Source organism: Pogoniulus pusillus, chromosome 8 (assembly GCF_015220805.1).
Source record: "Pogoniulus pusillus isolate bPogPus1 chromosome 8, bPogPus1.pri, whole genome shotgun sequence".
Classification (NCBI taxonomy): Eukaryota; Metazoa; Chordata; class Aves; order Piciformes; family Lybiidae; genus Pogoniulus; species Pogoniulus pusillus.
The window spans coordinates 14,657,412-14,683,014 of record NC_087271.1 but is presented as its reverse complement, the minus strand read 5'-3'; the positions used below and the strand labels follow the sequence as shown (position 1 = coordinate 14,683,014).

The 25,603-nt window shown below is 45.2% G+C and overlaps 1 protein-coding gene across 6 annotated transcripts in view; it reads right to left on the bottom strand.

Annotated features, from left to right (window-relative positions):
- The window catches only part of DPYD (dihydropyrimidine dehydrogenase), a 647,138-nt gene that overhangs the window by 542,021 nt on the left and 79,514 nt on the right, over window positions 1-25,603 (bottom strand). For all 6 annotated transcript variants that reach the window (XM_064147329.1, XM_064147330.1, XM_064147331.1 and 3 more), the window contains exon 3: window positions 15,446-15,528. In XM_064147329.1, the coding sequence (XP_064003399.1) occupies window positions 15,446-15,528 (83 nt within the window). The remainder of the gene's footprint in view (window positions 1-15,445; window positions 15,529-25,603) is intronic.

Here is a 25,603-nt window from a genome sequence, read left to right as displayed (position 1 = left end):
ACACCTGCTCCTAGCTTGGTGTCATCTGCAAACTTACTGATGCAGGACTCAATCCCCTCATCCAGATCATCAATAAAGATATTGAACAGGACTGGGCCCAGCACTGATCCTTGGGGAACACCACTAGTGACAGCTGCCAACTGGATGTGGCACCATTCACCACCACTCTCTGGGCTGCGCCTTCCAGCCAGTTCTTGACCCATATCAGCGTGAATCTGTCCAAGCCATGAGCTGCCAGCTTGGCTAGGAGCTTGTTGTGGCAGACAGTGTCAAAGGCTTTGCTGAAGTCCAGGTAGACTACATCCACAGCCTGCCCCACATTCACCAGGCAGGTAACCTGATCATAAAAGGAGATCAGGTTGGTCAGGCAGGACTTGCCCTTCCTAAACCTATGCTGGCTGGGCCTGAACCCTTGGCCATCCTGTAGGTGCTTGTGATGGCACTCAAGATGACCTCTTCCATGACCTTGCCTGGAACTGAGATCAGGCTCACAGGTCTGTAGTTTTCTGGCTCTTTCTTCCAGCCCTTCTTGTGGATGGGTATCACAGTGGCCCGTTTCCAGTCTTTGGGAACGTCTCCAGTGAGCCAGGACTGTTGATAAATGATGGAGAGTGGCTTGGCCAGCTCATCTGCCAGCTATCTCAGCAACCTGGTACAGATCCCATGTGGTCCCATGGACTTGTGAGGATCCAAGTGACTCAGCAGGTCCCTTACTTCTTCCTCATGGATTACAGAGGGACTATACTGGTCCCCGACTCTATAATATAATATAATATTGTGGTCACTGGACCCCAGGCAGCCTCCAACCACCACATCCCCTACCAGCCCCTCTCTATTTTTGAGCAGCAGGTCAAGCAGGGCTGCCCCCCTGGTAGGCTCACGTTAACACCTGGGATAAGAAGTTGTCTTCCACACATTGCAGAAACCTTCTGGACTGCTTCTTCTCTGCAGTGTTTAAGTCCCAGCAGATGTCTGGTAGGTTAAAGTCGCCCACCAGAACAAGGGCAGGTGATCTTGAGGCAGCCTCCAGTTGCTTAAAGAGTAATAAATCAACCTCTTCTTCCTGGTTGGGTGGTCTGTAACAGACTCCAACCAGGATATCAGTCTTGTTGGCCTTCCCCTTAATTCTCACCCATAAAGACTCAACTTGATCATCTTTGATTTCTACCCCCACGACATCCAGAGCATCCCTAATATACAGAGCCACTCCTCCACCTCTTCTCCCTTGCCTGTCTCTCCTGAAGAGTGTGTAGCCATTGATTACAGCACTCCAATCATGCGAGTCATCCCGCCATGTTTCTGTGATGGCGACAACACCACAGTTTTCCTCCAGCACCAAGGCTTCCAGCTCCTCTTGTTTGTTACCCATACTGCGTGCATTAGTGTACATGCACTTCAGCTGGGCTGCTGCTTTTACCCCTATCTCTAGCCTATCATCCTCAGTTTCCTTTGATTTGTCTCTAGTGCTGTCATGTTTACCCCCTCCCCCTTCCACTCTAGTTTAAAGCCATCTCAACAAGCCCAGCCAGTTCATGTGCCAGGGTCCTTCTCCCCCTCTGCGTCAGTTGTACCCCATCTGTCGCTTGCAGACCTGTGGCAATATGAAGTTCCCCAAGATCAAAGAATCCAAAGTTTTGTTGGAGGCACCAACCTCTGAGCCACTTGTTAATCAAATACGCTTTCCTATTCCTCTCTGCATTCCAACCTGTGGCTAAGGGTATAGATGAAAAGACTACCTGTGCTCCTGCTCCCTCAACTGCTTTTCCCTGTGCCTTGAGATCCCTTTTGATAGCTTTTAGCCCTCTGTTATCAACCTCATCATTCCCTGCCTGTATAACTAATTGTCCTGGAGTCCTGTATACCCCTAAATTTCTCTCCCTCTGTGGCTTGAATGGGAGAGGAAAAGCCGCCTGTTCCCCGCCCCCCAGACTTGCCCTGCAGGCGTGAAGGGGGTGAACAGGGGCCCTTCTGGCACCGTGCAGTGCCCACGCTGGAATTGGGCTAGGATTGGCTGTGCTCTTCGCGCCTAAGGAAATGGTAACTCTGCTCTTTGTCTAGAGAGGGTATAAATATTGGGGCGCTTCCCGCCTTTGGGGTTCCCGCCTTGGAGTTCGTTCCTGCCTGAGTATTCGTGCCTGCCTGAGACTTCTCCCCCTCCCCTTGCCTGGCGCTCTGCTCCAAAAGGATTGCTTCACCCGTTGACACCTTTTGTAAGAGCTGAATACCTCTTAACGACTCTTCGGCAGCTTCTGAAAGAGAACGAGGGACAGGCCACAGAACGAAGTCAGCCTGATCGTGAGTTATTTTGGCTCAGCTTTATTATTAAGTGGGAAACGCTATAATTTAACAGCTAAAGCCTTTTCCAACTTCTGACTTCCAAAATAGTCAGATTATCGATGGCATCCTGTAGCTATTCTCAAGGCAACTGAATCTGGTAATTAAAACTACATTAAATTTTGTATATAGTTTTTGGGGGTGGGCTTTTGGGAAAATAAAACAACTCTATTTTTGTACAAAAATTCCTGACTCGGCCACATTAATTCCTTGCCTCCGCAACACTAATAAGGGATAGTAATCAGAGGGCTTCACTACAGTAGGCAGCCTCCTGGTAACATCCCTGACCCGGACCCCAGGGAGGAGGCAGACCTCCCTGTGGAAGGGGTCTGCCGGCATATGGGGCCCTCTGTCCCCTTCAGAAGGGAATCACCAATAACAATTACCCTCCTCTTTTTCTTTTGGGTACTTGTTCTGATGCAAGGGGACAACTGATTTGTTTCAGTTGCCCTCCCAGCTGGTGATGCTTCTGCCTGCTCCAAAACCACCTCGTCCTCAACCTCTAGTGCCCTATATCTGTTGTATAAGGGCAGCTGAGGATGTGAGGATGGCTGGAAGGGTTTACCCTTGCCCCTTCTGGCAGGTACCTACATGCATTCTCCTTTGTTACTTGGTTCATCTCCCTCTGGCAAGGGGGACTGCAGAGCATGGTGCTGTACATCCACCTCTCTTTTACATTCGCTTTCAGCCTTAAGACATTCCACTTCTCCCTTGAGTTCAGCCACTAGGTTAAACAGAGCATTAATCTGCTCACACCTAATGCAGCCATTACCTCTGTCTCCTTCGACTTCGTGTAACAGGCTCCAACACTCCTCACAGCCAGTTGCCTGGACACCTGCATTCCTACGGGTGGGCTCTGTTTTGGTGCCCACAGTTTTCCAAGTATTGTAAAACTTGGACATAGTTTGCACCATGTCTCACTTTCTTGGAAGTCTGATGGTAGTTAGTTAGTAGTTAGTTTGGGGATTTTTTTTTTCCCTCCCCGGCACACGCTGCGGGCAGCTAGCTCTCTCACCAAACCAGGGGAGTGTGGCCAGTAGGACAAGGGAGGTTATTCTTCCCCTGTACTCAACACTGGTCAGGTCACACCTTGAGTACTGTGTCCAGTTCTGGGCCCCTCAATTCAAGAGAGATGTTGAGGTGCTGGAACATGTCCAGAGAAGGGCGACAGAGCTGTTGAGGGGCCTGGAACACAAACCCTATGAGGAGAGGCTGAGGGAGCTGGGGTTGTTTATCCTGGAGAAGAGGAGGCTCAGGGCTGACCTCATTGCTGTCTACAACTACCTGAAGGGACATTGCAGCCAGGTGGGGGTTGGCCTCTTCTCCCAGGCAACCAGCAATAGAACAAGGGGACACAGTCTCATGCTGTGCTGGGGGGAAGTATAGGCTGGATGTTAGGAGGAATTTCTTCACAGAGAAAGTGATTTGCCATTGGAATGGGCTGCCCAGGGAGGTGGTTGAACACCATCCCTGGAGGTGTTCAAGAAAAGCCTGGATGAGGCACTTAGTGCCATGGTCTAGTGGACTGGATAGGGCTGGGGGATAGGTTGGACTGGATGATCTTGGAGGTCTCTTCCAACCTGGTTGATTCTATGATTCTATGATTCTGTGACTCCATCTGCCAGTTCAGGAGTCCAGTTGTCCTGGAGATAACCTGTCCCACTATTGAAGATTGAGGCAAAGAAGGTGTTAAGCACCTCTGCCTTTTCCTCATCCCTTGTCACTATATTCCCCTCTCAATCTAATGAGGTCTGGTGGTTGTCCTTGGCCCTTCTCTTGCCATTCATATATTTATTGAAACATTTTTTATTCTCTTTATCAGCCGTGGCCAGCCTAAGTTCTAAATGGGCTTTTGCCTCTCTAATTTTTTTCCTACAAGACCTAGCAACATCCTTGAACTCTTCCTGAGATACCTCCCCTTTTTTCCAAAGGTGATACACCCTCTTTTTTATCTTCAATTCCTTCAGGAGCTCCTTGCCCATCCAGTCTGTCTGTCTCCTTCATTGGTTCGTCTTCTGCTACAATGGCACAGCTGCTCCTGTGCCTTCAGGAATTATTTCTTAAAGTAGGTCCAACCTTCCTGGACCCCTTTGTTTTTAAGGGCTCTTTCCCAAGGAACTTTCTGTCCTGGAGTCCTGCACCCCTAAATTCCTCTCCTGCCCGAACTTTGGGGGGGAAGGGGGAAAGCCGCCTGGTTTCCCTCCCCCCTCGCCTGCCTTGCAGACGTGAAGGGGGGTGAGGACTGCCCCGTGAGTTCCCGCGCTGGAGCCAGGCTGGGATCGGCCGTGCGCTTTCGTGCCTAAGGTGTGGAAACTCTGCCCTTTGTCTAGCGAAGGTTATAAATATTGGGGTCTTCCTGCCTTTGGGGGTTCCCGCTTTGGATTTTGCCTGTGCCTGGATGTATGTGCCTGCCTGAGCTCCCACACTCTCCTCGCCTTGGCTGCAGAGAGACCTTCAAAGCATTTGCTTTCCCATTGATACCTTTGTGAGCCTAACGATCCTTAACGACTCTTAATCGTTCACCTGCAGCTGCTGAAAGGTGGAGAAGGACAGACCGTGAACAAGCCAGCCCGATCGTGAGTTATTTGGCTCAGCTTAACTTTAATAAGAAACCGCTATTAATTAATAGCTAAAGCCTTTTCCAACTTCTGACTTCCAAAATAGTCAGATTATTGATAGTATCCCTGTAGGTAATTCTCATGCGACCGAATCTGCTAATTAAACTAAATTAATCTTTGTATATATAGTTGTGGGGGCGGGTTTTTGGGAAATAAAATTAACTATTTTTGTATAATTTCCCGACTCAGCCACATATTAATTCCTGCCTCCGCAACACTTTCCGAGTTAGTTCCTTAAATAGGCTGAAGTCTGCCCTTAAGAAGTCCAGTGTGGAGGTTCTGTTGATGCCCCTCCTGGTTTCACCATATATTGAAGACTCTATCATTTCATGGTCACTGGACCCCAGGTAGTTTCCAACAAGCTGCCAGGCAGCTTTCAAATGATTGCACTAGAGAGAAAGGCAAAGATAGAATAAGGCTGAAGAGAGATTTGACCTTACTTCAGTCCTAAATAAGAACACTGATGGCAAGGTTAGCAGCTATGTTGGATTGCTGAAATGCATTCCAAAGACTTTCCCCTCCCCTTCCTCCCCGAGAGAGTCCAGGGGAGAGCCATGAGGATGACTGGGGTACTTGAGCATCTCCTCTATGAAGACAGACTGAGAGCCTTGTGACTGTTTAGTCTAGAAGAGAAGGCTGAGAGGAGATCTGATCAATGTCTATCAATATCTGAGGGGTGGGTGTCAAGTGGAGGGGGCCAAGCTCTTTTGGGTGGTCAGCAGCAATAAGCCAAGGAGCAATGGATACAAACTGGGACACAGAAGGTTTCACCTCAACATGAGAAGAAATTTCTTTAGAGTGAGGGTGACAGAGCCCTGGAGCAGACTGTCCAGAAAGGTTGTGGAGTCGCCTTCTCTGGAGGCTTTTGTTGTGGAGGGCCTGTAGGCCCAAAAATAGGCTTATGTATGCCTTGCCTTGCCTGGGCATGTTTTTCTGCCCAAACTAGAGGTAAACATATTAAACAAGCACAAAGGGACACAACAGACCTGGTGCCACAAAGTCTGGCCTGCCTAGAGTCTATGTTGCATAAGGTGTTTGTAAACATATTGTGTAAGCCCCCACATGCCCAGCTCATGCCTGCCTAGTGTAAGGCCCATGTGATCCCCATATTCGGGGAAAGTTCAGGCAAGTGGCATTTGCCTATTATGGTAAGGTTTGGCTGACTGCCAATCTGATTGGTCATTCTAGTGGCCAAAGGGTACACAAGTAAACAACGTGCTCAGACTCCCTGCATAGCTGTGACTCACTTGCAGCTCGGACTCCCCTGCCTGTGTACTTACTTGCAGAGCTCACTTAACCCTGCCTATATACATGTGGAGCCCGTAGTCTCCTACCTAGCTGTGCACATCTGCATGCCACTGTGTTATCAGGACCAGATCCTATATTGCCTGCCTTTACCTACGGAGCGCAGACTCCTGAGCAGCCGTGCACTGCTTGCATGCCCGCTGCCTATCATTGCCTGGTAAGCACCACTGCCGCCGAGTTACCAGGAAGCAGACTCCACTTGTCTGCACACAATTGGCCTGCTAGCAACGTGAGAACCGTGCTCAGACTGCATGGCATCCTACTCCTGCACCTGAGATCCTGCCTACGTATCCCTGGACAGAGCATCTAGAAGAAGCCAGGAGACAAGGGGAGAGATTGCATCCTTCACCTGGAGAACAAGGTCAGAGACCATCATTTCCCCAGAGGCCGGGAAGATTCATCCTTTCCCCTCAAGCCAGAGGATTCCAGCCTCAGAGTCCATGGGCAACCTTCCCCTGAAGTTTGGACACTAGTAATAGGCTGCGACGTAGCCCTGGAAGGTGATTGATAATTAATAAGAGTTGTGAGTAAATGCCTTAATGCCTCTGTAATATCTGTAGTCTCTGCCAGAGCAGAAACAGTTTTCAGCCCACTCTGCTGGGCGAATAGCATATAGATCCCAAACAGTATTTACCATGTGGAAAACTCTCTCTGTTTATAATTTGAATGTTTGCTAGTTTTTAATAAGGTACTGTAGATATTTATCCTAGAATGTTTTCATGACCATGTAGAATCCATTTTAATATTAATATACAGTGGTTTGGGGTGGTGAGAGTTCAGAATACTGAGTTTAATAAATATATATTTTCATAGAATATTATCTCGCACCAATTAATTTCTCCTCTCTGCTAAAATCGGCGTAGGCAGCAGAATACCCTTCTGCCTGGATACAGATCCTGTGTGGACTACCCTTGGTAGGGAGACTGGACTCCATGATCTCCGAAGGTCCCTCCCAAGCTCTAAAGTTCTGTTATTCTGTGATTCTTTCAATAGATGATCCTTTAGACTGGACCAAGAACCCAGAAGCAATTACATTTACACTTATCTTCTCATACACCTTCCATCTCAAATCAGCTGAGATGGGAGCCATCTCTCCAAGCACACCAGAGAAAAGCAGCATTCTTTAATGCGACCTGTTGCTTTGTTCTTAGCTCCCTTATATTTTATGCCTGCATTTCTGATATTGGAGTGAGTCCAGAGGAGGCCACAAAGATGATCAGAGGGCTGGAGCAGCTCTGCTGTGAAGACAGGCTACAAGTGTTGGGTTTCTGTAGTCTGGAGAAGAGAAGGCTTCAAGGAGACCTTGGAGTGGCCTTTCAGTATCTGAAGGGAGCCTACAGGAAGGCTGGGGAGAGACTATTGGCAAGGTCTTGCAATGACAGGATGAGAAGGAATGGGTTTAAACTGGCAGAGGGGACTAGATTTTAGGAAGAAGTTCTTTGCAGTGAGGGTGGTGAGACACTGGCACAGGTTGCCCAGGGAGGTTGTAGCTGCTCCTTCCCTCGAGGTGTTGAAGGCCAGGTTGAATGAGGCCTTGAGCTACCTGTTCTAGTGGGAGGTGTCCTTGCCTATGACAGGGGGTTGGAACTGGATGAGCTTTGAGGTCCCTTCCAACCTAAACCATTCTATGATTCTATGATTTCTGTAACTGCAGAGCTCCTTCATGTAGCTTTTGAAACCGGGAAAAGAAAGTTGCCTGACATAGAGCCAGAACATGCATCTGCCACATCTCAGGCCAAAGCCCCAGCACACTGGTTACTAGATATGTTGTAGTCTCTTCTGCAGACTTGTTTTGTTCCCATGCTTTTACATCCCTCACTTTTACCTTGCAAGCTAATGAACATTTGTGAAATCAGGGTATTTCTTACAGTGCAGTTTTCAAGGGACTTGGCCAGCCATCAAAACTATTTGTTTCATACATCTGAGAGTCTAGACCATATTAAAGAAGCCTGATTATTATTAACTCCAGCTTACACAGTTGTCAAGACAACAGTGAATATCATCATTAACAGAAACTGTTTCTACCAAACTGAAAATCACAATTGAAGCATCATTCCCACATTCACATTATCCAACATTATATGGAAATGGGAACACAAAAGAAAATTCCAAATTAAGTTTGCTTTCTTTTTATACTGATCCAAACAGACAAATGAATTTTCTCCTTCCTTTCCCACTTGGAAGTACAAATCAATATGTTTAAATCATCCTTTATTAACAAGAAGTGTATGAAAAAACACTCAGCTTTAATTTTCATTTGCAAAGCTTTCATGCAGTCTTAGTGTTCACAGACTGCACATCTATTCACCTGCAGGTAGGACCTGTTCATAGAGCCATAAAACACTAAGTTGGAAGGTACCTCAAGGATTATCCAGCCAAACCTTTCAGCATAAGAGTGTGCAGTTCTGGAGGCTCCAACACAAGAAAAAACATGGAACTGGTGGGCAAGTCCAGAGGAGGCCACCAAGATGCTCAGAGAGCTGCAGCAGCTCTGCTATAAGGATCAACTGAGAGAGCTGAGACTCTGCAGCCTGGACAAGAGAAGGCTTCAAGGAGACCTTGGAGTGCCCTTCCAGTATCTGAAGGGGACTTCAGGAGGGCTGGGGAGTGACTACTGACAAGGTCTTGTAAAGACAGGATGAAGAGTAATGGGCTTAAACTTGAAGAGGGGAGATTGAAAGTGGATGTTAGGAAGAAGTTCTTGGCAGTGAGGGTGGTGAGACACTGGCAGAGATTTCCCAGGGAGTTTGTGGCTGCTCCCTCCCTGGAGGTGTTGAAGGCCAGGTTGGATGAGGCCTTGAGTGACCTGTTCTAATGGGAGCTGTCTCTGCCTATGGCAGGGGATCGGAACTGGGTGACCTTTGAAATCCCTTCCAACCTAAGCTGTTCTATGATTCCATGAAGAATGTAGCTCAAAGGTGCAGGCCCAGCACCTGTTTAAAGTAGAGCAATCCAGCACTTGCCTTGGAAGCTTATTCCAATGTCTAATAGCTCGAACGGTGACAAAATTATTTCTGGCACACAGTGGGGATCTCTGTAGTAGCAACTTGTGCCCAACATCTCTTTGCTTTCCTATGGGACTTATTGCTCCTGTAATGTTCAAAAGCAATCTATCTTCTTCTGAAGTGGTTGATACTCCAAAAGCTTGGGCTGCTGTTCGGAGTGCCCTCAAAATGTTGGAGGAAACAGAAACCTCATGAAGTTAGGAGGAGGAGAAAAAAACCTAAACTTAAAACCACGACACAAGTGAAATCCTACCCTTGGGAGGAACAAGTCCAGGCAGAAAAAAAATCTCTGGGGGTCCTGGAGGACAAGGTGAACACAAAACAGTAATTGCAGCACAAGCCAGCAGCATCCGGACTGAGGTAGGTAAAGCATCACCAACAGCTCAATGGAGGAGATCAGCACTGGTGAGACTTATGTGGAGTGCTATGTTCTGTGCTAGGGTCTTCCAGCCAAGAGAGACACAGGCATAGCAGAATGAGTCCAGCAAGGGCTACTGATCTGAGTAGGAGACTGAGATGTCACTCACTTGGTGAGAGGCTGAAAGAGCTGGAGATATTTAGCCAGCAGCAGAGGAGGCTCAAGGGGATCTTACCATGTATAAATACCCAATATGGGGGAATGAAAACAACACAGACAGACCAATGAAAGAGACAAAAACAACAGACATGAATTGAAACAAAAGGGATTCCAGCTTAAAAAAGGAAAGAAAAAAAGGGAGTAGGAAAGTAGCCTGTTATTATGAGGATGTTTGCTCAGAACATCTGTGAAGTCTCCATCCTTGGAGACATAAAAAGCTTTGCTGGGCACAGCCCTGAGCAACCTGCTTTGAGCTGGAAAGGTTGGTCTAGATCAGCGATCTCCAAAGTGGAATGTGCACAAGACAATCCACTTGAACCTGGAAAGAGACCTATTTATTTAATCTTTGTCTAACCTTTGGGGTTTTCTACATTTTATTTTTGTGTGTGGTTTATATCACACAATATATTGCATGATTTGATGATATTGTTGCAGTGCTAAATGTACTTCATTTATCAAGAAATAAACATAGAATCATAGAATCAACCAGGTTGGAAGAGACCTCCAACATCATCCAGTCCAACCTAGCACCCAGCCCTATCCAATCAACTAAACCATGACACTAAGTGCCGCATTCAGACTTTTCTTGAACACCTCCAGGGATGGTGACTCAACCACCTCCCTGGGCAGCCCATTCCAATGCCAATCACTCTCTCTGTGAAGAACTCCCTCCTAACATCCAGCCTATACTTCTCCCCGGCGCAGCATGAGACTGTGTCCCCTTGTTCTATTGCTGGTTGCCTGGGAGAAGAGGCCAACCCCCACCTGGCTGCAATGTCCCTTCAGGTAGTTGTAGACAGCAATGAGGTCAGCCCTGAGCCTCTTCTTCTCTAGGATAAACAACCCCAGCTCCCTTATCCTCTCCTCATAGGATTTATGTTCCAGCTTTGTCGCCCTTCTCTGGACATGTTCCAGCACCTCAACATCTCTCTTGAATTGAGGAGCCCAGAACTGGACACAGTACTCAAGGTGTGACCTGACCAGTGTTGAGTACAGGGGAAGAATAACCTCCCTTGACCTACTGGCCACACTGTTCCTGATACAGGCCAGGATGCCATTGGCTCTCTAGGCCACCTGGGCACACTGCTGGCTCATCTTCAGCCTACTATCTATCAGTACCCCCAACATACACACATTGGAGGGGCAGGCTCAAAATCATTGCACTGGTGCTTTGAGACTGCTGGTCCCTTCCAACTTTAGCCAGTGTTATCTCTCTTGATAACAACCAATGCCTGTACACTAAATCAGTGAACAGATTCAGGGCGGGGGAGGGGAGGATTCCCTTCCTGCCAGCTGATATGTGTTAGTTTCTGAACTTTGTCCTTCACCTTATTAAGTCCAGTCAGTCACTCCACCCTATCTTCTAAGTTCAGATTAGTAATGGGTTTGTACTTCTTCCACATTTCCACTGGAAGTTACTTTACAGCTCAGGGGAGGGCTTTGTTGTGCTTTTCTTGCTTTTGCTTTTAAGTCTCCTCAAGGCTCTGCTTTCCCAGAGGAATAGTTACTGGAGTCATTCACATTCTGTTTTTGCTACCTATGGAAAAGATACCAGGCTGGACATAGCTATGCTCCTTCCTTCCTTACTTCCTCACAGCAGCCAAATGGTTCTAAAAGCTCCTTTAAATGTCTAGAATTCTAATCTCAGCTTTGCTGAGTGTTAGGGTCCAGGGTATTTTACAGTGGTTATATCTAAAGAACGAACTGAGTCCTATTCAACTAAAGCATAATGCTCTTCCTCAGGCAGCCTGACATTACAGGTATAAACCTCTGCCAAGTCACTACAGCAAGTTATCACATACACAATCACTGCACACAAAGCAAGAGACCACCCATTTATAAACACACATTATAAAAAAAAACTAATGTAATTTATTTACTTAATGTAAATTATTTACTTAATCCTTGCAGCTGTATTGAAAGACAATAATAACCCATTTGGATTTAACAGGAACAAACCCAGTGAACTATTAACCAAATGAAATGCTTTATGATTTTAAGTGCAACCATAAGCAAACCAAATTCTTATGGTGCCACTCTTTATACACCAAGTAATGGCAAACTACAATCAGCTCATTATCTTATCCAAGGTCTAACATAGTATGTGAAATAGATCTAGAAAAGTTCCAGCACTTTATGATCATCATGCAACCCTTCAGAAAGTTTATTTTGCATACATCCATACGTATAAACAAGAACGATTATTTTCATGTAGTCCTTAATTCACAGAATCACAGAAACATCCAGGTTGGCAAGGCCCCTCAGGATCACCAAGACCATCCTAGAACCCTACTCCACAAGATTCACTTTAAACCATATCCCTAAACACCACATCCAAAAGTGCACTTTTTGTGTCTTACTCAACATATCATAAAAATATACTACAGCCTTACTTTAATAAGGAAGCTATTTTCCAGACTTCTATAAAAACAACTAACAAAAAGTTAGTTAGACCTCAAGTAAGAGAATTACACAGAAACACAGAATTGTCAGGGCTGGAAGGGGCCTGAAGGAGCATCCAGTTCCAACCCCCCTGCCCTGGCCAGGGACATCTAGATTAGGTTGGCCACAGCCACATCCAGCCTGGCATTAAAAACATCCAGGTGATGCCTGATGACAGGACAAGGGACAATGGTGGAAGCCAAGGCATAGGAAGTTTAATTTAAAAACGAGGAAGAATTTTTTTTTTTTTTTTTTGCTGTGAGCATGACAGAGGCCTGGAACAGGCTGCCCAGGGGGGTTGTGGAGTCTCCCGCTCTGGAAATATTCAAGACCTGCCTGGACATGTTCCTGTGTGGTCTCCTCTAGGTGATCCTGCTCTGGCAGAAGGCTTGTACTGGATGACCTTTTGAAGTCCTTTCCAATCCCTGACATTCTATGATTCTATGAATTTTCCACCACCCTCCCTGGCAACCTGTGCCACTCTCTCACCACCCTCATGCTGAAGAACTTCTGCCCAATGTCTAATCTAAATATAGAATCAAGTCATAGAATCAAGTCATAGAATCAACCAGGTTGGAAGAGACCTCCAACATCATCCAGTCCAACCTAGCACCCAGCCCTATCCAGTCAACTAGACCATGGCACTAAGTGACTCATCCAGGCTTTTCTTGAAGACCCCCAGGGACAGTGCCTCCACCACCTCCCTGGGCAGCCCATTCCAATGCCAATCACTCTCTCTGTGAAGAACTCCCTCCTAACATCCAGCCTATACCTCCCCTGGCACAACTTGAGACTGTGTCCCCTTGTTCTATTGCTGCTTACCTGGGAGAAGAGGCCACCCCCCACCTGGCTACAATGTCCCCTCAGGTAGTTGTAGACAGTAATAAGATCACTCCTGAATCTCCTCTTCTCCAGGCTAAACAACCCCAGCTCCCTCAGCCTCTCCTCATAGGATTTGTGTTCCAGGCCCCTCACCAGCTTTGTTGCCCTCCTCTGGACATGCTCCAGCACCTCAACATCTTTCTTGAATTGAGGGGCCCAGAACTGGACACAGTACTCAAGGTGTGGTCTGACCAGTGCTGAGTACAGGGGAAGAATAACCTCCCTTGACCTACTGGCCACACTGTTCCTGATGCAGGCCAGGATGCCATTTGCTCTCTTGGCCACCTGGGCACACTGCTGGCTCATCTTCAGCCTACTATCTATCAGTACCCCCAGGTCCCTTTCCTCCTGGCTGCTCTCCAGCCACTCATTCCAGCTCCTCTAGTTTGGATCCATTCCCCCCAGTCCTATCACTACCTGACACCCTAGAAAGTCCCTCTCCAGCTTTCTTGTAGCCCACTTCAGATACCAGAAGGCCACAAGAAGATCTCCTTGGAGCCTTCTCCAGACTGAACAGCCTCAACTCTCTCAGCCTGTCCTCATAGGAAAGGAGCTCCAGCCCTGTGATCATCCTCATGGCCCTCTGTATAATATCTGTCCCACTTCATGACCAGTGACTGCTCCTCAGAATAGCTTGTACACTAGGAGAATTAGCCAGGATAGAAATATAGGAGAAGATAAAGTGATTTTTATTGTGCACACAGCAGAGAATGTGAAAACCTTCTGCACAGGACTTGTAATAGAACCAGGACATTTGAAATGCCAAAGCTCCCTTTGCTACTGAATGTTTATGACCAACAAGCTGTCAAGTCCAAGTTTTAAAAAATATTAACTCTGCTGAGTCCTTTATCTCAAAATGACACAAACAAGCCCACAGAACCTTGTTACAGGGAAACAGAAATTTGTAATTTGGTTGGTTGAAAGTACTAGAAGAAGCTTCATATGCCAAAAGCTGCCTAAATGCTTACTTTAAATCACTTTCCGTTCACTGGCACACCACAAATGATTTCCATACACTGTTGCCTGACCACGTAAGAAGAAAACCCTAGAGGTATGGAGCAAAATGACCAAAAAAAACCAGAAACTCCAATCATAAAATGGTGAATGCCACTATTTTCACAGTTACTTGCAACATGTTCAGAAAGGAAATTATATGACTTGAAGGTATGAAGAAAAGCTTCAAGACAGACAGGTTGCATTGCAAGCCAGAATCCCTCTATAAAAGCTTACCCATAGCAGCACACAGATGAGCAGAGCATCACCAATACAAAGTCAGTCACATGGACAAAGTTACTCACACACAGCCATAAATTTTACAGGGATTATGAACATAAGCAAAGCAAATGGCTGCAATTAGTCTTTCAAGAAGATTGTTAACGGTTGTTTTGGTTTGTTTGTTTGTTTGTCTGTTTACTTTTCACTGTGTTAGGACAAGAGTAAGAACTTCCTTTGCTATCAGGCGAGGGAAATGAAGTCCTACATTTGCATCGTTACCTTTTACTATCCAACTTTCAAAGCCTTTCAATGTACAGGCTATTATCATTTTCTGATTCACAGATAATAATAACATAATTAACATCTTCCTGATAATTTTGTGAGTTCCTTTATAAATTCAGGTTTGATTCCACTACCTTTCAGCACAGTAATTGCTTCCTACTATAGCCAGCAATTTTCTTTGGAGTCCTGTACCCATATACTCCACAGCACAGGTAAGAGTGACAGAAGATTCGTGTGCTGACTGTACATGTGCATGTACTTAGTAAGCATTAAATGCAATGATATGAGGATATTAAGCAAAATATACATTTCTCCAATATGTGAAGGCCCAGTTGAATTTTAATATTCCATTAGCAAACCTCAAATCCTGTAAATCTGGTGATAAAATCAGAGTAGGCAGGGACTACATGCATAAAAATCAAATTCAATTTAAAAGCAAAGCCAGGTTTGTTCAAACAGTGTCATGCAATTGATGGAACCTCTACAGAATTCAGATGAACAATATTTTCATTCACTCCCAGTTTAGTATAAATATAAAGCAAGGCACCCCTTAAGCATTTTAAATAACAAATTAAACATTTACGTTTTTTACTGTGCAGTCAGGCTTAACATTTATGCAGCTTCAAAACCAAAGTACAGCCTCAAGGGAAGCCTCTCCACTGACAAATTAATACCTTAGAGAATAGAGCTGAATGGTGGCAATGAACTCATTTGTTCCCCCAATAATGAAGAATGACTCTTTCTTTACCACATCTGTGACTGTTGCTATGGTGACCCAGACTTACCTCATTGCTTCTCGGAGTGCTCCTCGCTCACTCAGAGTCGTGTGCTTGATGTCATCAAAATTATTTTCTAGTTTCTCACAGTTCTGCAACAAACAGACAAACCCACGTAAGGCTCTCAAGCAGTACAGTGGACCTGTGTTCCCATCTTTCAGCGGCATGCAGACCCAACTGGTTCCTCTTGTGTCACCTTAAATTACATATTCTGCTTTAATTACACAGGAGTCATACAAAAAGGCATTGGGAACTCAGAAACAAAGTAAACAGGGATCTCAGGATATGGTTGTTATGGCAGTTATCTTACATGTTTCCCATAAGGAAAAGTATAGGCTTCTGATTTGTTTTTTTCTTCTCTGAAGAAAAAATATTTTTTTCCTTTATCACCATGCAAAGCCACAAAGTTACTATATGCATTCGCAGATGAGAAGATGAATCTAAACATGCAGTTTAGAACTGGAAGCTAAAAATTCTGCCTCAGCAAAAGGGGGACAACAACTCCATTGTATTTAATTTACATTTAATTTCATTTTAAAAACACAATAGAAGCTGAAAAGATTGTTTATAGACACCTCAGACCCTTAGTGTTTTCCTCCACATTAGACCTCTCCAGTATTTCTATGACTAATACAAAGTCAATAATTTTGTGACTATAAATGAAAAAGAAACTTTGCTGTATGCTGTTAGTTATTATTAAATGTGTGAGGGGTTCCATTAACCCAGACTGCTGATTCTTTTCTTCTGCTCTCTCAGTATGAGACGCTTTTAGATTACCTCTGGTCTCTGCAGCACCTCTCTACAATACCAGAACTTCCCTCTGGGAGGCATAATTTGGCTATATGGATGTAAAAGAAGCACAACTGGCAGGCTTGACAGTTGCTGATGCTAACAACCTTGAAGCGAGGATTGTCAGGCTCTTTGTGCAGTAGCTTTAAAGAAAATATGAGTGCTATTATTTGATAATATTGCTCTCACAGTTTTTAAATATCTGAATTAATTTTGGGGTCCACAGCTCAAAGATAGTTACAATTAACACAATAGCAGTTTCCTATCCTTATTTCTGCTGTGCATTGATTCTTTATTTTTATAATTACCATCAATTTGAGGCTACAAAAGCATCACTGGAAAGAAAATAATTAGATATTTGTCAACGACCAAATAAGATATTGTAGCTTGTCCAATTAACATTTAAACTTTCGTTATTCTTAAATAAAAGTAGAGTCTTTTTAATAAAGAAGTTTTAATGTTTTTACAATACATTCACAAGCAGGAAAGGCAAACAAATCTGCATTTGGAACTCTGCAGTCTTTTTCCCTATAGAGAAATGATGCATGGCTTGAGCACGAGGAGTAAATCTTATCCAGGGCTAAGCCAATGTTTTCCCTTCGTTTACATAATTAGCTGTCTTCGTGTGGCAAACTCCCACTAAAAACAACTCAAAGGGGTTCTGTGAGAAGGCAGAGAAGCTCTACAATGAAATACTCCACTTTTTCCATCAGCATACATTGACCTTCAGCTCCAAGCACATACAGGCAGGACAGACATTTAAAATACACAAAAGCAATTCAAATCAACAGTAACAATTACTAAAGTTATCAAATGAAAATATCTGTGAGGGGAGGAATTTTAACAACCCTGTGTGCTACCAGCACCTCAGCACAGGTTCAGAAAATGTGAACATCACTCAGTTTATATTTCTCTTGGCCTCATGGTCTAAAGCCACATAGAAACAGAGGATCCAAATCACACAAGATTTGTATCCAACACAACCAAACCTTCTCTATATTGTATGAACTGATGCTCTCCACTTGGAAAATGCTGAAAAGAGTAAGTTCAGCTGCTATTTCTTCTTTGCCTATCTAGGCTATAACTGTGTTAATTATCTGAAGGACAACAAAGGTGGTCCATTTCTAAAGAAAATGCTGTGATTCTGTAGCATCATGCACACGAATGTTCTCAACTAAAACCACAATACGACAACTAGCAGATAATCCAGAACAACAACAACAACAAAAAAATAATAGATTTTATAGAGTCAAATAATAGATATTGGACCGATTCATTTGGCAGAAAGATGAACTTCCACCATTTCACAGAATCACAGAATGCCAGGGGCTAGAAGGGACCTCGAAAGCTCTTCCAGTCCAACCTCCCTGCCACAGCAGGATCACCTAGAGCAGATCACACAGGAACACATCTAGGCAGGGCTTGAATATCTCCAGAGAGGGAGACTCCACAACACCCCTGGGCAGCCTGTTCCAGTGTTCTGTCACCCTCACAGGGGAAAAATTCCTCCTTGTGTTTACAGGAAACTTCCTGTGCTTCAGCTTCCACCTATTGTCCCTTGTCCTGTCATCGGGCATCACCCAGCAGAGCCTGGCTCCAGTCTCTTGGCACTCATATTTAGATGAGGTCACCTCTCATGCTCCTCCTCACCAAGCAGCACAGCCCCAGCTCTCCTTGTGTCTCTGTGTTGGACTCTTTCTATGTCAATCTTGAACTGGGGGGGTGCAGAACTGGACACAGTACTGCAGACGTGGCCTTACTAGAGCAGAGTAGAGGGGCAGAAGAACCTCTCTCAACATAGAACTACAGCTCTTCTAATCCACCCCATTTCTGAGAATCGCTTCTGGATAATATCTTTCTCAGTGCATTTTAGCAAAATATCTCTCACCCAAGGAAGAGAAGCTGAAGAGTAAATAATTTCACCAGTAGAGGAAAAAAAAGAACTCACACCTCAGTTCTATGTCACCAGCTACTGCATATGTACTAAACAGGATAGCGAGCAAGTATCAATCACACCCACTGCTTTCCAACTCCAACTGCAGTCATCCCAAAAAGTCTGTTGGATTCTCTCGGCAAGAAGAGAGCAGGGTATCTGAAATACCAAAGGGAAGCAGAGCTACAGATGCATAGGTGCCACTTCTTCATGAGTCTGCTCCCATGTTACACAATCACAGAATCACAGAAACACTCATGTTGGAAAAGAGCATTGAGATCATTAAGTCCAGCTGAGAACTCTACTCTACAAAATTCACCTTTAAACCAAATACCACACCCAAATGACCTTTAAACACATTCAAGCTTGGTGACTTCACCACCTCCTTGGGCAGTCCATTCCAATGCCTGACCACTCTTCCTGGGAAAAAATGTTTCCTAATGTCCAGTCTAAACGTCCCCTGTTCCCTCTTGTTCTATCACTAATGACCTGTGAGAAGAGACCAGCACCAACCTCTCCACAACCTCCTTTCAGGTAGCTGTAGGCAGCCATGAGGTCTGCCTTCAGCCTTCTCTTTTTTAAACTAAACAGCCCCACTCAGTCACCTCTTGTAAGATTTGTTCTGCAAAATGTTTACATTTACAGATCATCTGAGAGTTTACTGGTTTATAAGGAAGGTTACCAACATGAATGAATTTAGGATCACGAGAATACTCTGGAAAATGTATCTGGGAAATGATGAAGCTTCAGTAAACCATGACCAGAGTGAGCTTTACATTCTTCAGTATTAAATCAGTAGCAAAATTAAGCTCATTCTATTATCTGTGCTATGAAACAGATTAGGATCTATAAATATCTTGCATTGGGCAATACATTTTGGCCCATAGTAAGTCATAGATTTAAGAATAATGAGCAACTAATCTCCCAGGTACTTCAGTCTGAGGAGCAGCTAAACTAAAAGAATCAAAACACACATATTGAAAAAAAAAAAAGAGGGGTTTGGTAGCATACTGCCAAGCTATTTTCTGTGGGCATAGATCAAGTCTAGAAGTTTTAAATCTCTAATTCAATAATTATATAATACTCTATATGTTGCCACTGTCAGCAAACCCACAGTGCTGTATGATACTAAACTAAATATTGCCCTTGAGAAGTTCAGGAGGAAAAATAAGCAGAGAGATGTAACTAGGGACACAGTCATCTGAAGTAAAACTACCATTGTAGGTCAAAAAACCACAAAAGTCTAAGTATTACTTTGTAAAGGACTCTAGCTTGGAAGTTTTAAGTTAACCAAAGAGCAAGAGAGTGGAGAAGATTTTTTTTCTCTATAAACAAATGGCTTATTTGTTGTTATCTATAAACATACTGTTCTCTATAAACAAATAGCTTATAAGAGACCTGAATTAAAACTATACCAGGACTATTTAAACAAGGAGATGGAGACTGGATAACTACAAATATCTGTGGCATCACAGAGAGCATACTTGTGGAACATATAATTGGAAATGAGAAAAATCAATGATGAATGTACAAAGATGAGGATGAAAGGAGACTAATGAACAAATTCAAAAGCTTTTTTTCTCATGGCATTTTTCCTGCTTCAAGCCTTGACAGCAAGGACCTTGTGATCATAATTCTCTATTTTCACAGGTGATAAAATTAATAATCACAGAATTGTCAGGGTTGGAAGTGACCTCAAGGATCATCCAGCTCCAACCCCCCTGCCATGGGCAGGGACACTTCACACTAGATCAGGTTGCTCAGAGCCACATTCAGCCCGGCCTTAAAAACAACCAGGGATGAGGCTTCCACCACCTCCCTGAGCAACCTGTGCCTGTCTCTCACCACCCTCATGCTGAAGAACTTCTGCCTAATGTCTAATCTAAATCTGTTCTCCTCTAGCTTGGATCCATTTCCCCCCAGTCCTATCACTACCTGACACCTTAGAAAGGTCCCTTCCTAGCTTTCTTGTAACCCACTTCAGTCACTGGAAGGCCACAAGAAGGTCTCATTGGAGCCTTCTCTTCTCCAACCTGAACAACCCCAACTCTCTCAGCCTGTCATCATAGCAGAATTTCTCATTATAACAGTCTTAGGAAAAGCAGTAACTGCCAAGCCCACAGTACTCTTACTGTTCAACAATGGAAAGCTCACATAACTGAACAATAAAAATAAAGAATCATTCTAGTTTTAAATTAAAAACCTGGAATATTGGCAAAAGTAAGCTGTACTTCTCAAAACACGTCTAAACGTTCCTCAGCTTAGCTTTCTTGTGTATGAGTTAGTCTTGGATGGAAAAGAACTATTTGCTTGTGTATCATTTGACAAACAGTTCTCGATTCAGCTTCATGGGTCAAGAAGCTACTTTTTGTGGAAGTAGCTCAGAAACCCCTGGTGTCACCTCTTAGATTCTCCCAGAATCACAAAACCATTAATGGGATGACATTCAACAAGGCCAAATACCAGGTACTGCACTTGGGTCACAACAACCTCAAGCAATGCTACAGGCAGTGTGGCTGGAAAGCTGCCTGGCAGAAAGGGACCTAAGGGTTGTAATAGACAGGAGCTGAATATGAGCCAGAAGTGTGCCCAGGCAGACAAGAAGGCCAATGGCATCCTGGCTTGGATTAAAAATGCTGTGGCCAGCAGGAGCAGGGAGGTGATTGTCCCCTTGGACTCGGCTTCAGTGAGGTCACACCTCAAGTGTTGTGTTCAGTTTTGGGCACTACAATACAAGAGAGATGCAGAGGTGATGGAGCAGGTCCAGAGGAGGGGAACAAAGTTGGGGAAGGGCCTGGAGAATATATCTGATGAGGAGTGACTGAGGGAGCTGGGGATAGTTAATTTGAGGAAGAGGAGGCTGAGGGCAGACCTCATTGCTGTCTATAGCTACCTGAAGGGACATTGTGGGGTGTCTGCTGCTGGTCTCTTCTCGCACGTAATTTGAGACAGAACAAAGGGGAATGGCCTCAAGCTGAAGCTGGGGAGGTTTAGATCAGACATTAGGAAAAAGTTTTTCAGGGAGAGAGTGATCAGGCACTGGAACAAGCTGCCCAGGGAGGCGGTGGAGTCACCCACCCTGGATGTGTTTAAGGGCTGTTTGGATGTGGTGCTTAGGGCTATGGCTTAAGGTGAATCTTGTAGAGTAAGTTCCTAGGTGGGACTTGGTGATCCTGAGGGGCTCTGCCAACCTGGATGTTTCTGTGATTCTGTGAGTGATACCTCTGCTCTACCATGACAGGCCTAGGAGTTAGATTTGTTTAGAAGATCATATCTCAAACTCATATATCCTGCAATATAGTACTGATAAAAAGTGGCTCCACTTCCATGAAAACCAACCTTAAATCTTCCATCCAAGCAAGAGTGAGGTCACGTGAAACCACAGCCTAGCATTTTAATTCTGCCCTGAAATAATTCACATAAGACTTTCAAAAGCGTTGGTCTCAGAGACAATGTCTTGCACGCATTTTGAAGCACATGAGAAATGAAATCTTTGATCTAACTCGAGACCTATTCCAAGGAAGCCTACATCATTGTTTGGGTAGACCAGTCAACACTGCTAGTTGATATGCAGCCAAATCAAAATCTTGTTTTTTTCCATTAAAAAAAAAAAAAAAAGGTTTAGGTAAGCTGGATTCCCAAATTCTTGGAATCCTTTGCTTCCACACAGGTTTAGGAAATTTTCTTAGAAATATTTTGGAAAGTAAATCTTGCACTTTTATTCTCAATTGTTCTTTGTGCATTAAACATAAAGAACATTCCTGTTTAAAAAGCAGCAGCCCAGCTGAAGTGCATGTACACTAATGCACGCAGTATGGGTAACAAACAAGAGGAGCTGGAAGCTCTGGTGCTGGAGGAAAACTATGATGTTGTCGCCATCACTGAAACGTGGTGGGATGGCTCACATGATTGGAGTGCTGTAATCAATGGCTACAGACTCTTCAGGAGAGACAGGCAAGGGAGAAAGGGCAGGGGAGTGGCTCTGTATATTAGGGATGCTCTGGATGTCATGGAGGTAGAAATCAACAATGATCAAGTTGAGTCATTATGGGTGAGACTTAAGGCGAAGGCCAACAAGGCTGATATCCTGGTTGGAGTCTGTTACAGACCACCCAACCAGGAAGAAGAAGTTGATTTATTACTCTTTAAGCAACTGGAGGCTGCCTCAAGATCACCTGCCCTTGTTCTGGTGGGCGACTTTAACCTACCAGACATCTGCTGGGACTTAAACACTGCAGAGAAGAAGCAGTCCAGAAGGTTTCTGCAATGTGTGGAAGACAACTTCTTATCCCAGGTGTTAACGTGAGCCTACCAGGGGGGCAGCCCTGCTTGACCTGCTGCTCACAAATAGAGAGGGGCTGGTGGGGGATGTGGTGGTTGGAGGCTGCCTGGGGTCCAGTGACCATGAAATTATAGAGTTTTCAATACATGGAGAAACCAGGAGGGGCATCAACAGTACCTCCATGCTGGACTGCCCAAGGGCACACTTCAGCCTATTCAAGGAACTAATTCAGAAAGTTCCTTGGGAAATAGCCCTTGAAAACAAAGGGGTCCAGGAAGGTTGGACCTACTTCAGGAAAGAACTCCTGAAGGCACAGGAGCAGGCAGTGCCACTGAGCTGGAAAACGAGCTGATGAGGGAGGCAGCCAGACTGGACGGGCAGGGAGCTGCTGAAGGAATTAAAGATTGAAAAGAGAGTGTATCACCTTTGGAAAAGAGGGGAGGTGTCCCAGGAGAAGTTCAAGGAAGTTGCTAGGTCTTGCAGAGGAAAAATTAGAGAGGCAAAAGCCCACTTGGAGCTCAGGCTGGCCACGGCTGTCAAGGAAAATAAAAAGTGTTTCTTTAAATATATGAATGGCAAGAGAAGGGCCAAGGACAACCTCCAGTCCTTGTTAGATAGAGAGGAGAACATAGTCACAAAGGATAAGGAAAAGGCAGAGGTGCTTAACACCTTCTTTGTCTCAATCTTCTATAGTGGGACAGGTTGTCTCCAGGACAGCTGGACTTCTGAAGTGGTGGATGGAGTCAGGGACCAGTATAGTCCCCCTCTAATCCATGAGGAAGCAGTAAGGGACCTGCTGCGTCATTTGGATCCTTACAAGTCCATGGGACCGGATGGGATCCACCCTAGGATGCTGAGAGAGCTGGCAGCTGAGCTGGCCAAGCCACTCTCCATCATTTATCAGCAGTCCTGGCTCACTGGAGAGGTTCCTGAAGACTGGAAGCTGGCCAACGTGATACCCATACACAAGAAGGGCTGGAAGAAAGAGCCAGAAAACTACAGACCTGTGAGCCTGACCTCAGTGCCAGGCAAGGTCATGGAACAGGTCATCTTGGGTGCCATCACAAAGCACCTACAGGATGGTCAAGGGATCAGACCCAGCCAGCATGGGTTTAGGAAGGGCAGGTCCTGCCTCACCAACCTGATCTCCTTTTATGATCAGGTTACCTGCCTGGTGAATGTGGGGAAGGCTGTGGATGTAGTCTACCTGGACTTCAGCAAAGCCTTTGACACTGTCTGCCACAAGAAGCTCCTACCCAAGCTGGCAGTTCATGGTTTAGACAGATTCACTCTGTGCTGGATCAAGAACTGGCTGGATGGCAGAGCTCAGAGAGTGGTGGTGAATGGTGCCACATCCAGTTGGCAGCCAGTCACTAGTGATGTTCCCCAAGGATCAGTGCTGGGCCCAGTCCTGTTCAATATCTTTATTGATGATCTGGACGAGGGCATTGAGTCCAGCATCAGTAAGTTTGCAGATGACACCAAGCTAGGAGCAGGTGTTGATCTGTTGGAAGGTAGGAGAGCCCTGCAGAGGGACCTGGACAGGCTGGATGGGTGGGCAGAGGCCAATGGGATGAGATTTAACAAGGACAAGTGCAGGGTTCTGCACTTTGGCCACAACAACCCCAAGCAGCACTATAGTCTGCTGGAAAGCAGCCAGGAGGAAAGGGACCTGGAAGTGCTGGTAGATAGTAGGCTGAAGATGAGCCAGCAGTGTCCCCGGGTGGCCAAGAGAGCCAATGGCATCCAGGCCTGCATCAGGAACAGTGTGGCCAGTAGGTCAAGGGAGGTTATTCTTCCCCTGTACTCAGCACTGGTCAGACCACACCTTGAGTACTGTGTCCAGTTCTGGGCCCCTCAATTCAAGAAAGATGTTGAGGTGCTGGACCATGTCCAGAGAAGGGCAACAAAGCTGGTGAGGGGCCTGGAGCACAAATCCTATGAGGAGAGGCTGAGGGAGCTGGGGTTGTTTAGCCTGGAGAAGAGGAGGCTCAGGAGTGATCTTATTACTGTCTACAACTACCTGAAGGGGCATTGTAGCCAGGTGGGGGGTGGCCTCTTCTCCCAGGTAACCAGCCATAGAACAAGGGGACACAGTCTCAAGTTGTGCCAGGGGAGGTATAGGCTGGATGTTAGGAGGGAGTTCTTCACAGAGAGAGTGATTGGCATTGGAATGGGCTGCCCAGGGAGGTGGTGGAGGCACTGTCCCTGGGGGGGTCTTCAAGAAAAGCCTGGATGAGGCACTTAGTGCCATGGTCTAGTTGACTGGATAGGGCTGGGGGATAGGTTGGACTGGATGATCTTGGAGGTCTCTTCCAACCTGGTTGATTCTATGATTCTATGATTCTATGTACAGGGTGAGTGCCAAGAGGCTGGACAAGCCACAATGGTGGAAGGTGATGCATAGGAAGTTCCCTAGAAACATGAGGAGGAATTTTTTCACTGTGAGGGTGACAGAGCCCTGGAACAGGCTGCACAGGGGAGTTGTGGAGTCTCCCTCTCTGGAGATATTCAAGACCCACCTGCATGCATACCTCTGTGACCTGGTCTAGGTGATCCTGCTCTGGCAGGCGGGTTGGACTGGATGAGATTTCGAGGTCCCTTCCAGTCCCTGACATTCTGTGATTCATACAGCAAACATAATAGGGAACAGCTCTCACTTTTTCATTATGTATTTACATTGTTGTTAATGCTAAAACAAATTAATTTTTCTCCTGTTACCTCCTATGTAATCCATGAAAAAGTTAGTACAAAGTATGTTGTGTGTTAAGCTTCTAATGTTTATGTGGTCAAAATTTAAAATATGCATATTAAATATATTTGTACTCAGATTTCTGAGTGCTTAAGCCTGGTCAGTATGAGAGTGGTGAGAGACTGGCACAGATTGCTCAGGGAGGTGGTGGAAGTCTCATCCCTGGTTGTTTTTAAGGCCGAGCTGTTTTTAAGGCTCTGAGCAACCTGATCTGTGTGAGGTGTCCCTGCCCATGGGTTGGAATTGGATGCTCATTGAGGCCCCTGTCAGTACAGGGCTGTGGCTCTGTGATAAGCAGGGAAACTTTAGAAATAAGTAGTGTTTTACAAACCTAGAGCAACATTATAACAATGATCTAAACTGGAATACATTGCTGCAAGGATAACTATTAAGGGAAAACACAGCTGACAT